At 52.4% G+C, this 13,583-nt stretch overlaps 1 protein-coding gene across 26 annotated transcripts in view; it reads left to right on the forward strand.

The window, feature by feature from the left end:
* The first annotated feature begins 7,664 nt into the window (after positions 1-7,664).
* Positions 7,665-13,583, forward strand: part of LOC105492432 (bridging integrator 1) — a 59,323-nt gene continuing 53,404 nt past the window's right edge. For 4 of the 26 annotated variants that reach the window (XM_024796221.2, XM_011759533.2, XM_011759530.2 and 1 more), the window contains exon 1: positions 7,674-8,014. In XM_024796221.2, coding sequence (XP_024651989.2) covers positions 7,931-8,014 — 84 coding nt within the window. In that variant the 5' untranslated portion in view covers positions 7,674-7,930. Of the gene's footprint in view, positions 8,015-11,225; positions 11,310-13,583 lie in introns of those variants that run through there. The other 22 variants (XM_071072537.1, XM_011759541.2, XM_011759544.2 and 19 more) reach the window with 14 other exon arrangements.

The following is a 13,583-nucleotide window of genomic DNA, read 5'->3' on the forward strand; positions in this document are numbered from 1 at the left end:
TAGCATAACAAATGAGTTAGAATTGGCTCTCTGAAGGTCTTTATTTTTTATTTTATTTTTAGTTTTTGAGATGGAGTCTCGCTCTGCCGCCGGGGCTGGAGTGCAGTGGTGCGATCTCAGCTCACTGCAACCTCCACCTCCCAGGTTCAAGTGATTCTCCTGCCTCAGCCTCTCAAGTAGCTGGGACTACAGGTGTGCACCACTATGCCTGGCTAATTTTTTCATATTTTTTTTTTTTAGTAGAGAAGGAGTTTCACCATGATGGTTGGCCAGGATGGTCTCGATCTCTTGATCTTGTGATCCGCCTGCCTCAGCCTCCCAAAGTGCTGGTATTACAGGCATGAGCCACCATGCCTGGCAAAGGTCTTTATTAAGATAATGGTATATTGGCCGGGCGTCGCAGCTCACGCCTATAATCCCAGCAGTCTGCGAGCAGATCACCTGTGGTCAGGAATTCAGGACAAACCTGGTCAACATGGTAAAACCCCATCTCCACTAAAAATACAAAAATTATCCGGACATGGTGGTGGGAGCCTGTAATCCCAGCTGCTCGGGAGGCTGAGGTGGGAGAATCATTTGAACCTGGGAGGCAGAGGTTGCAGTGAACTGGGTTAGCGTCACTGCACTGCAGCCTGGGTGACAGAGTAAGACTCCATCTCAAACAAAACAAAACAAAACAACAACAAAAAGATAATAGTACATTAGTCATGATTCTTGATTGCAAGTGGCCTCAAATTAGCTTTAGCAAGGAAAAAATGTCTTGGTTCCTATGGCTGATAGTTGGTGGTCGGAGTGGACAGGATTCGGGCATCACTGGGACCAGGTTCTCAAGAAATATCATTAATTCCGTTTCTCTCTGTCCCTGTCTCTCCATCTCTTCACTCGTCTTGACCTCAACTTCTAGGCAGGTCTTTCGTGTGGTGGGCAAGCTGGCGTCTGGTAGCTCTAGACTCACATCCTTCCAACTCCACGAGTCCAGCAGAAAGGGGAACTTCTGGGTCCCACAAGTATAGAGCATCCCAGGAAAGCTCTTCTTGGGCTCTTCCCAAGAGAGCCCAAACTTCACGTGGTCATCCCTGAGCCTGGGCTCTGTGCATATCACAGTGTAAGAGACAAGGCTCATCAAAGCACATCCACTGAAGAAGGAGTTCCAAAGGAAAGCAGGACAATGAGCAGGGCACACCACAGTTAGAGCATCTGCTACCCACTATAGATAGCCATCATCTGCAGAGTCACTTCTGATACTCCAGGGGCTGTAAATATAGTGTTCGTCATTTCTACCATAACCTAAAGAGGATAATTTACCCCCACATTATAGATGAGGGTTGAACAGCTTAAGTAACAACATACCCAAGGATGGAAAAGTGGTAAATGGAGTAGCTGATTACTTTTCTTTTTTTCTTTTTTTTTGAGAGACACGGTCTGGCTCTGACACTAATGCTGGAGTGCAGTGGTGCAATCTTGGCTCACCGCAGCTTCTTGGGCTCAAGCAATCCTCACACCTCAGCCTCTCAAATAGCTGGGACTACAGGTGCACACCACCACCCCAGCTAATTTTTTAATGTTTTGGTAGAGACAGGGTTTCATCATGTTGCCCAGGCTGGTCTTGAACTCATGAGCTCAAGCAATCTGCCTGCCTCAGCCTCCCAAAATGCTGGGATTAGAGACATGAGCCACTGCACCCAGCCGAGGAGCTGATTTCTGAACCCAGGTCTATCTGCGCTTTCCAAAATATCATGGAACTTGAGAGTGGTGACATTTTACATGTGAGAAAGGTGGAGGACAATTTTAGTCAGGGAGCTCTTCCTGAACAGCACATCACACTTATGCTGCCCTGAAATAATGGGTGCTGCCTTAGAATCTTCTGCATCCTAAGCAAGACAGCCCCCTCCCTGTCTCTGTAGGAGGTGAAGTCTTCTGTCCCAGGAGGGAGGCACAAAGCTGGTCTGTTCCAGACACCACAGATGACCAAGTGCTAATTGATCTCAGTATAGGACCTACCAGCTGCGTGCCTTCAGCTAAGCCCACTTTCTCCAAGTTTCCATCTATACAAGGGCAGCGAAAGGTCTATCAAATGCAGGATTGTTATGAGAGCCAAGATAGTATAAACAAAAATTGCTTTGTAATATAGAGTGATGATGAGGATAGTAATATTGCTAGCTCAGAGCCTCTTAGTTCTTGAGTTGGAGAAGAAAATGGGGCAGGTGATCTTTTCTCTCCAAGGGATAGGAGGACTGTCCTTTGCTTGCCTCTGTTCTTCATGGTTAAAAAAAAAAAAATCATTCCCCAAACGAATAAGATATTACACACCTACCAGAATGGCCAAAGTCCGGAACACGAAATGCTGGCAAGGAGTTGGATGGAGCAACAGGAACTCTCATTCATTGCTGGTGAGAATGCAAAATGGCCCAGCCACTTTGAAAGACAATTTGACAGTTCCTTACAGAACTAAACACACTCTTAACCATACGATTCAGCCATCATGCTTCTTGATATTTACCCAAAGGAGTCAAATACTTATGTCCACACAAAAACCTGCACATGGATGTTTATAGCAGCTTTATTCATAATGGCCCGAACTCAGAAGCAACCAAGATGTTCTGCAGTAGGTGAATAAATAAAGTGTGGTGCATCCAGAAAATGGAACGTTACTCTGCGCCAAAGGAAATGATCAAGTCACGAAGAGACATGGAGGAAACTTAGATGCACATTGCTAAGTGAAAGAAGCCAGTCCGAAAACGGCTACAAACTGTATGGTTCCAATGATACGGCATTCTAGAAAAGGCTAAACTATGGAGACAGGAAAAAGATCAGCGGTTGCCAGGGGCTGTGGGGTGGAGGGAGGGATGAACAGGCAAAGTACAGAGAGGATTCTTAGGGCAGTGAAACTATTCTATATGATACTATAATAGTAGACACGTACCATTGTACACTTGCCCAGACCCACAGAACGTACAAGCCAAGAGTGAGTTCTCACATCAACTATGAACTACAGAGGATGACGATGCATCAACGGAGGTGCCTCAGTCGCAACAAATGTCCCACTGTGTTGGGGATGTTGATAGTGAGGGGGGGTGTGCATGTATCGGGCAAAGGTTATGGAAAATCTCTGTCCCTTCTGCTCACTTTTGCTGTGAACCTACAAGTGTTCTAAAAGCCTGGCCAACATGGTGAAACCCCATCTCTATTAAAAATACAAAAATTAGCTGGGTGTGGTGGTGGGCGCCTGTAGGCCCAGCTACTCGGGTGGCTGAGGCAGGAGAATGGCATGAACCCGGGAGGCGGAGGTTGCAGTGAGCCGAGATCAAGCCATTGCACTCCAGCCTGGGGGACTGGAGCGAGACGTCATCTCAATAAATACATACATACATACATACATACATACATACATACATACATAAAAAATAAAGTCTATTTAAAACAAACAAGCAAACAAACACAGAAACATGGCTTCTCCAGCTCTCACCATTTAGATGCACAGCACACACCCTCTGCCTCTGTGCTTTATCTTTCTATTCTGCCACACTGAGGCTTCCCAACTATTGCCCCAGGGGACATTGTCCTCATTTCAATTTGTATTTTTAATAGCATTTCTTTCTGATGACAAAAAGAGTACACGTACAAAGTTTGGAAAAAGAAAAAGAAGTAGGAGAAAAAAAAAAACCCACCCGGAATTGCTCCATCCGGAGATACCAATCACGTTTTGGATAGTGGCTGGTACGATACTGTTTATACTATTTAATAAACTGTATTATCCTGTGAACATCACATTTCCTATGATGAAAAATTTCAAGAACATATTCTTTTGGTAAACATTTCATACGTGGCCATACCATAGTTTAGTTCATCATTCGGCATTCGGGTGGTAATATTTAGATGTGTTCAGTTTTGCATTGTTATAAATAATAGGATGAACATCTGTATGGAGAAAGCTTTGCCAAATTTTTGAATTATATCACAGGCTTGGAATTATAGGGTGGAAGAATATGGATATTTTGGTTATTCTTATTCTATTACAAGACTGCTTTCTAGACATTCTGTTACCTGTTTATACTCTCAGAAGTAGAATGTGAGAGTTTCTGTTTCTATGGTTTTATTAAGTAACATAATTTAAAAAATAATTTATTGATTTGATGAAAGTGAAATCAGAAATGGTATTTCATTGATTTAATGAACCTTTCTTTTTTTCCTGGTAAGTCTGATCTTTGAAAACTTATTTATTAATTATTTGAATATCCAATTTTATAAATTGTCCATTATATATTGGGGTCTTAATGTTTTTCTTATACATTTGTAAGAGTTCTATTTTATTGTCAAAAAATTTTTCCCTAGTTTCTTACAGTTTAATTTTTACGTCAAACTTATTTTCATAATGGGAATAACCCTTTTCCTGGTAATTAAAATAACAGGCTCTCATGGTAAAAAAAAGAAAAAAAACACACTATAGAAAATTATACAGAAAAAAGTAAAAAGCTTCTACATTCTACCCCTTGAACTTATACTAACATTTTTAGATCATTTCCTCCCAAACTTTTATCCTATGTTTTTATGGTATTTTTTGAAGTTCAAGAATTTTAATTTTTATGTATCTCAAAGCAAGCATTTAAAAATTTCAATATATTCTCCACTGCTTTTGTGTTTAGAAATGTCTTTCTAATCTAGCGATCTGATAAAGAACCACTTCTAAAAAAACAGAGCTGTGATTTTTTTTTTTTTTTTTGAGACAGAGTTTTGCTTTTGTTGCCCAGGCTGGAGTGTGATGGCATGATCTTGGCTCACTGCAACCTCTGCCTCCCGGGTTCAAGCGATTCTCCTGCCTCAGCCTTCCAAGTAGCTGGGATTACAGGCATGCGCCACAACGCCTGGCTAATTTTGTATTTTTAGTAGAGATGGGGTTTCTCCGTGTTGGTTAGGCTGGTCTCGAACTCCCAACCTCAAGTGATCCGCCTGCCTTGGCCTTCCAAAGTGCTGGGATTACAGGCAAGGCATTATGTCATATTATAGAATATTTAGGAAATTAAGGGGGAAAGAAGTCAGCCTTAATGCCTGGACCGTAACACATCTACTTCCTTTACGCATTGTTCTTTCAAGACATTGATCATGAGCTTTTAATGTATTTTAATTTATTTTAATGTGGTTGCAAGTACAATTTCCTATCTTTTCCTTTCCTTCATAATTATGCCCTAAGCATTATTTTCTTGTTGCTACATAGTCTCGGTAACAGTTGTTTTAAATGATTCCCTAACAGCCCCTCTTGTGGCTGTGCTGTCACAGCTGACCCCATCCCACTGATGAACACTTCCGTTGCTTCCAATTTTTCGGTCAAGCGATATTTTGAAACACCAGAGTCCAGTGAAGCAGAAGCTCCCGCTGTTCCCTGGGGGCTGACTGTAACACAATTTGACTTTGCTCATTTCCTCCTTTCCTCAGAGGAGTGTTGGAAGAAAGCGCTTTTAGAGAATGGTTAGAAAAACGACCAACAGAAAATGAGGAGGAAGGAGATCATGAGCTGAAAGCATGTTGAGCTTTTAGGAGGAAGCTGCTTTAGAAGCCCAGACTGTGTAGGTTTTGCTTTTGTGACTCACGAATCGGGCATGAGTTCACAATAATTTTGACAGATGCTTTTCACTCATGCAGCGCTTGGTGCTTTTGAGGGTTTTGGCTCAGGAAGTCTTGATGCAGAATCTCTGCTTATCATTTGCTGTCTGTGTGACCTACATCAGCGGCGCCTCAGTCTGTCTTCCTGCAGAATAGGAATACAGTCAGCCCTTTATATCTGCGGGTCGGGCATCCATGGATCCAACCCACTGTGGATTGAAAATATTTGGAAAAATACAATAAAAAGTAAGAATACAACAATAAAATAACATAAATAAAAAACAAGACCGGGCACGGTGGCTCACGCTTGTAATCCCAACACTTTGAGAGGCCGAGGCTGGTGGATCACGAGATCAGGAGATGGAGACCATCTTGGCCAACATGATGAAACCTCGTCTCTACTAAAAAGACAAAAATTAGCTGAGCGTGGTGGCGCCTGCCTGTAGTCCCAGCTACTTGGAAGGCTGAGGCAGGAGAATCACTTGAACCCGGGAGGCGGAGGTTGCAGGGAGCCCAGATCGAACCACTGCACTCCAGCCTGGTGACAGAGAGACACTCCATCTCAAAACAAACAAACAAGCAAACAAAAAAGCGTTAACAACTATTTACATAACATTTAAATTGTATTAGCCACTACAAGAATCTAGAGACAATTTAAGGTATTTTGGAGGATTTGTGTAGGCTATATGCAGATACTGTGTCAATTCATATGAGGGACTTGAGCATCCCTGGATTTTAGCATCCACGGATGTGCTGGAACCAGTCCCCCGGGGGATACCGAGGGATATCATGATAATAGGCCCAGAGGAGGACAGATGAACATACTGGGTGGGTCATGGGGCAGCACTGAGCTGTGGTGGAAGAACCCCCAGTGGCCAGAGAAAGAGCAGGAGGGCCTTCCAGGAAAGAAGGAATGGCCTGTGTGAACCCAGGCTGAACCTCTCATTCCTGGGACTCGGTTTTCCATTTGTACAAAGTGCTTGGTTTTTGGTCTGCAAGAGCCCTTCCTGTTCCTCCAGGAAGCTGCTCAGGGACCTCCGACCCTGGCCAGCTCTGCTCCTCTGACCGCTGGGGGTCCTGCAGGCCCTAGCCCTGGCTCCTGTGTGTGCACCAGGCACGTCTAGGCCTCTTCAGCGGGACCAGTCTCTCTGCTCAACTCAACCAACAGTTCCTGAGAAATTTCCAGGGGCAGCAAAGTGCTGTAGCCCCTGACATGTTTTAGGGCTGAATGGGAGGTGGGTATCAGCAGACTCAACACGTATTTATTCACTTAAAACAAGTGTCACTGGTCTACTGGCAAAGCTGGCTAGCAATAACCTTATCTTCTCCAGGAACAATGATCATTAATCATTCCTTCCTGCTGGGCGGAGGAGACGACTCGGCGTGTAGTGGTGGAACAACTGGGTGGTAGAGGCAGAGATCTCGTTCCCTGATCCCGGCGCCTTAGTTGTAAAGTGGGAACAGTAATAGCACCTACCTCTAAGGCCACGGAGACCGAATGAAACAACGCCTGTCAAGTCCCTTAGTACACAGTAAGCGCTCAGTAATGCTAGGTTGTTGTTATTATAATAAATTGTTAGCGAACGGGAAGACCGAGCACCGGTTGGTACTGGGCTAGGCGCCGGAGGCAAAGACGTGGAGATGTCCCGGAGGCGCCTAGGGGATCCGGGCGAAAACCCGAGCGGCTAAGGCCGGGAGGAGGCGGAGCGTCGAGCACCCGGCGGGCGGTGAGCCCGTGGAAAGGGAGGGGGCTCCGGGCGCGCTCTCCTAGCAGCCGCGGCTCCTCTGTTCAGGGCCGCACCCCCTTGGCCGCACTTTCTCTTTGATTTCGAAAGCACTCCTCTCCTCCACCTAGTCTCCTTTCCTGGGTTGCAGGAGGTTACTGCTTGCGGGGGAGACCGAGACGCCAGGCCCGCGGATTAGTCCCCGCCCCGGGGCGGTGTCGCTGGAGCGTCAGGGGAGTCCCGCTCGCCGCAGCCCCAGCGCCGCGCGCGCCCCTCCCTCCTCGCGGACCTGGCAGTGCCGGCGCCCGGAGTGGCCCTTTAAAAAGGCAGCTTCTTGTCCGGAGGGGGCGGGCGGGGGGCGCCGACCGCGGCCCGAGGCCCGGCCCCTCCCCTCTCCCTCCTTCTGTCCCCGCGTCGCTCGCTGGCTCGCTGGCTCGCTCGCCTGCCCGGCGCACGCTCCGCCTCCGTCAGTTGGCTCCGCTGTCGGGTGCGCGGCGTGGAGCGGCAGCTGGTCTGGACGCGCGGCCGGGGCTGGGGGCTGGGAGCGCGGCGCGCAAGATCTCCCCGCGCGAGATCGGCCCCTGCCACCGGGCGAGGCCTGCGCCGCGATGGCAGAGATGGGCAGTAAAGGGGTGACGGCGGGAAAGATCGCCAGCAATGTGCAGAAGAAGCTCACCCGCGCGCAGGAGAAGGTGAGAGAGCCGGATCCCCAGCCGCCGCGGAGTCCCAGCCGCCGCACAGTCCCGGCCACCTGTCCCCCTACCCTCCCACCCTGGGGCCTGGTCCTCCGCGGGGATCTGACGCTGTCACCTCCAGAGGAGCGCTTTCGAGGGGCTTCGGGGTCCCCAGGTTGCGTCTCCCGGCGCTCTGGGTGCCCTCTTCGGTTTGCGTCCTGTCTCCTCACACTCGGCCAGGGCAGGACAGGGCCTCGCTTTGCACCTTCGTGGCTCGGCTGCACAGCAGTGGCCGGCCCTGCTCCAGGATTTTTCTCAGGCGCGCGCTCCAGGCTAACCCGCTTTGGAGGCCAAGGGCCGGGAGGCTGGGAGGCCAGGTGGTGACCCCCCGCCCTCCAGGCCCATGCAGGCAACCCAGGCGGGGCCGGCGCTGGGGCGAGAGGGAGTATGTCTCTCCACCCGCGGGGCCACTGTTCCCCCGGACTCCCAAGGCTGCTTTTCGAACCGGCACCCGCAGTTCCCTCTTTCCCACTGCTTCTCCACTTTCGTTCTCCGCGGGCCGAAGGAGGGATGGGGTTTCCTTTCCCGAGAGGTGCCTGCGGCCTGGAAGCTCCCGCCCAGCCTGGCCCCACCGGGAGCCCGGGGCTGTGCACCCCGCAAGGAGGTGCCCTCGCCCCAGCAGGGGCTTAGCGTTTCCGGCGGCCGGGGAGCGGGTGGGGGCACTGGCTTTGGGAGCCCACCGCCGGGTGGGGAGCTGGCCTAGAGGAGGGGCGTGGAAGGCGCCACAGGAAACCCGACCCCTCCTCGCGGAGAGCTGGAGTGGGGGAGGGAGCCGGGGCCTCCCAGGGTGTCCAGAGCGTGCAGGAAATGCAGGGATTGAGAGGTGGGGGTCGGCACCCGGTCAGCTGTCTATCGTAAGCCACCTCTGGTTTATTGAATTGGATCACGCCAGCTGCTGACGCCACTTCCCCTGCCGACTCCGACTCCGAAATCTGAGATTGCAGAATCTGGGTTTCTGCCAGGGTGGCCCCCCAGTGCCCCGCGGCCGGGCCTGCCACCTCTCCCACCCGTCGCGCAACCGCTGCCGCCGGGTGGAGGCGCAGGGACAGGCCGGCCTTCCCCTGCCAGGCCTGGTGGCTGTTTATAAACAATGACTTTTGCTTCTGAGACCCGCGGGCTCCCTAAGGATGCAACCACGTGATTGCTGGGGGAGGGGGGAGAGGGGGGCGCCTAGAGCTTCCCTATACCTCCCTCAGAGTCCTACTGCTCATCCCTGTGTTTCCTGGCTAAGGAGGTGGGTGGGTGTTCATTGAAGGAAGGGCCCTCAGCTAAGCTCCAAATTTGCCCAGACCCAGCTCCCCCACCCCCCACCCCAGGGGAGCAGGAGGAGGAGGAGGAGGAGGAGGAGGAGGAGGAGGGATTAAAGCCCCAGGAATAGCTGGCTGGTGGCTGGGAAGACTTCAGGTTGTGGGGTGGGGGGGTTGGCCGTGGCAGCACAGATGCAGCCACCCCTGCTCCCCGCTGCCTTGACTGGGTAATCCATCTGGGTGCCTGGAGCAGGCAGCCCTGGGCCAGAGCCTGCTTCCTTCCCTAAAGGGCCAGGGCGATGAATGGGAAGCTTGGTTAGCTGAGATGCGTTCCCTGCCCCCATCCCACTGGTGTCCCACTCCTTCCTGGCTCCCCGAGGCTCTTGGTGTGTCCCCTTTGCCCTGGTTGTCTTTTCTCTGCAGCGGCATCTTTGATGTCATTCTCAGGGCAGTAGGCATGGGCTGTGTCTCCTCCAGGGAGGTGGTGATGTATCACTGAGCCCCTGAGCCACCATCTCTCTCACTTGAGCCCTGTTCTGTGGCCACGGGCAGTTGGCTGACAGTTGGTCAGTTATGCATGCTGGTCTTGGCCAACAGCTGACCTTGCCCATACCGGGCTTCCTGAGACTGGAGTTGTTTAGTGTTCCAGCTGCTCTCTGCCTGCTGGAGACTAGTTAGGGACCCTCCCCCCTATCAGGAACCAAGGCAGTGTGACCATCACGACAGGCATCCCGGCCAGGTCTCTGAAAGTAGCTTTCGCCTCTCTTTGGGATGCAGGCCCTGCTCAACCCACAGCAGCCTCTGCTGTGTGCCTTCCTGGAGAGTCTGTGCCATGGCGGGAGGGGCATCCTCAGTGTCTTCGGGTGGTGATCAGTGCGGCATCTAACTCCCACTGTCAATGCAACTGGAATCCTAGTCTCTTACAGGCAGCCCCGCCACTACACCTACCTTGCCTTAGTGGAGTCAGTGGGTCATGGGGCAATTCGTTTCCCTGTGGCCACAGGAAGGCGTTTCCTGAGCAAGGATGGCAGGAGCTGTGCTGGGAGGCCGGGCGAGTCCTGGCATCCTGGTGTAGGAAGAAGGCCCCGTATCTTTCATCCACCCTTCTCCCCCAGCCTTCCCGCATCCACTTCCAGCCCAAACATCCAGACTGTGAGGGTGACAGTGTGGTCAAGGGCAGCCTGCACTCTTGTACCCTGGGCCCTAGGGTCCCCAAGCCAGCTCTTTTTTGACTGTTGTTACCTGTTGACCCTCTTGCCTCCACCACTGGTCTGGCTGCTCCCTGAGGGCAGGGCAGGGCACACATCCAGGTGTGTGCATTGAGGATGTTAACTGGCCCCAGTCGGTGCTTAGTGAACGTTTTTGAACAAGGGATTTGGGCCCGACGCAGGCTGATGGTGGATTGATTTGTGTTGTTTGTTCTCTGCCGTCACTCATTCATCAAATCCTGCCTGGACACAGGCCCGGTGCCTCGTCCTGGGCTGAGCCCCCGATGCTGTCTCAGGCAGGGTGCATGTGGCTCTGGCCTGCCTGGAGCTTTTTCTTGAAGGTCCCATGGCCTGTGGCCTTGGTGTGAGGAGGGCATGAGAATAAATTGGAAGGGTTGCCCGGACCTGCCAGCATGGCACCATTGCTCCTGGCCCCCCAGCCACTGCCCCCCGAATGCCTGGGGTGCACTGTGTGTGCTGGGATCTCGAGCCTGTGGGCACCGTGAGGTCATCTTCCCATTGCGTTTGGCTTGTCGAACCCTCTATAAATGATTGTGTCCATTTTTGGGCCTCAGAAGGGTGGCTAGGCAAAGCCAATGTAGGGTGGAGCCTGGGTCAGATGACGGTGAGGATTAGAGGTTGGCAGGCTGGGCCCCTCGGGGGATGGGGCGGCTGCGGAGAAGGACAGCCGAGGGGGTGGGGATCTGGCCTGCTGGCCCCTGAAGGCGCATGGCTTGGGAGTCCTCATGGATCGGGCCTGACGGAGCTGGGCCTTGCTCTGGCCGCGCCGGGCTGACAGTGAGCACAGGAGGAAGGCTCTGGCAGGGTGGGAGTGTGCATGCTGTCCCTCCCTCCCTGCAGGCCCTGAGCATGCTGGAGGGGTGCAGGCTGGACAGTGGGGGGGCCAGCTGGGAGGAGGGAGGGCCCAGGGTTGTCAGTGCACAGCACAGCGCTGACAAGATGAGAAGAGGCTCACTAAAGGAAGGTGCAGTGGTGGCGATTCCTACAGCCTCGATGCATGGCCACGGATTGCACTATGCTCAGCTGCGTGGTTAAGGTCTCCTCATGCAGTAGCCACCTTAGCCTCCTCCGGAGGAGCCAGGCCTGTACACCAAGCCTTATCTTTGCAGCAACCTTAGAAGCAGCAATGCTACACCTCAGAGTGGGTGCATGGTCCCTGTAACAGAAAGGACAATGGGGACATAGGCAGGCCCAGCCACCTGCCCAAGTCACCCAGGCCCCCAGTGACGGCACTGGGAGCCCACCCAGAAGCCCTGGCTTCCCCACCTTGGCCACTGACTTTGCAGGGGTCCCGCCCCCTTCCCAGGCCCTAGCACAAAGCTGCCCCCCTCTACCCACATTCCCATCTCTGTCCATCTTGGGGCCCATCTCTGTCCTTCTGTCCTTGAATGTCTGAGGTTCTTCCCTGCCAGCTGCTGTCCTGCCTTTTTCTTTGTCTCTGTCTGTACCTCCCTGCTCCAGGCCTCTTTCCTCTGAACTTGCTCAGGCCCTTCCTGCATCTCTCCAGTCTCAGCTTCCCCTGGACCCGCGTTACTTACGTAGATGGTTCATCTCACCCTGCAGGGAAGGCTTCTGAGCTGGGCATCTTCTGTGGGTGGGCCAGGGTGTGTGGGGGCTCTTGGGTATTCGGTAAAGGTGTTTGGGCGTGGGAGGTTGGAAGCATGGCTTCTAGACTTCCCCAATCCCCCAGGGGCCGTGGATGGCCTGAGTACAGCCTTCTGGCTCATGCAGGGACCAAGTCGGGCACAGGCTACTTGTCCAGGAAGACAGAGAAGGGAGCTCGGTAGGCTGCATGGGGCATGGGGAAGGAGAAGGCATTCCAGGAGGCGCAGGCATGGTCCAAGGTGTGGAGAAAGGGGTGAGGGCATTGAGGATGCCAGCTCTCTGAAGAGAAGGGGTGCCTGGGTGGTAGATTCCCTCCAGATTTCATGAAGTTGTGAAGGCCAGGAAGCTCTATGGATCTCAAGGATTCTCAGAGAAGCTGAGGTTTGAACTCTCTGCCCCTTCTTCAAGATCACCACATCGGAGCTCCCTTCTCACGGGCCTCTGACCAGGTCCTTGCCCCTGAACTCAGCGTCTGGCCCAGCTGGTCCCTGACAAACTGTGTGACTGTCCCTGAGCTTCCAGAATCCCCGAGTCCTACCCTTGGAGGTAGGCCCTCTGTCCTCCTGTCTCTATAAGGAACAGCAGAGCGTGCACGGGCTCTCGGCTTCCCTGACGTGCTGCGGACCCTTCCTGAGCCCTGTTTCTTCGTGTGTCAAATAGGGGATAAGAATGGTTCCTCTTCACACATGTGTTGTGGAAAGTAAAGCCCTAGGCAGGTGCTTGGGGCATAGCAAGTGCTTGTTGAATGCCAGCTGTGTGGCAGAGCAGCACCTTGAGTCCACATGAGGCGCCCTCTCCCCGCATGGCCCCACTTCCCAGCCCCGGTCCCCGGAGTGTCCATTACAGGCCTCTATAGACAGCTAATCCCTCCTGAGCCTGGAGCTGATCAGGCTTATGATGCCCACAAACCCGGGGCAGTGAGTGTGTACGTGCACGCGTGTGTGTGGGTGGTGTGTATGGGGGGGGAGGGTTTGGGCTTGGGAATCAGAGAGCGTTAGAGTGAATCTTGACTACTCCCACCATAAACTGTAAGTTCTTTTTCCTGTCTCTGGGCTTAACTTTTCACCACTGGCATATGATGAAGTTTGTGTATTCATTCCTTTATTCATGAAACAAATATTGAGCACCACCATATACTGGGCACTGTTCTAGGGAGTGGGGACCCAGGGGTCAACAGAACCAAGCCCCTGTCCTCCTGGAGCTGACATTCTCACCAGGGGAGATGGTGAAGAAACCACCAAGTATGGTGGTGGGTGCGTAGAGGGGCGGTGAGGCAGGGACTTACCTGCCCTCAGGACTTCCTACGTGTGTCCCGTGTGGGAAGCCTGTGCTGGGCTGAGGATTCAGGTGTGGACATGACTGTGGGCGCTCACACAGCAGGAAGATTGGGTGGAGAGAGGCAGGTGGGCAGCTCCCGTCTCAGGTGAGGGGCACCCACGGGAGGAC

Source organism: Macaca nemestrina, chromosome 11 (genome assembly GCF_043159975.1).
Source record: "Macaca nemestrina isolate mMacNem1 chromosome 11, mMacNem.hap1, whole genome shotgun sequence".
Taxonomy (NCBI): domain Eukaryota; kingdom Metazoa; phylum Chordata; class Mammalia; order Primates; family Cercopithecidae; genus Macaca; species Macaca nemestrina.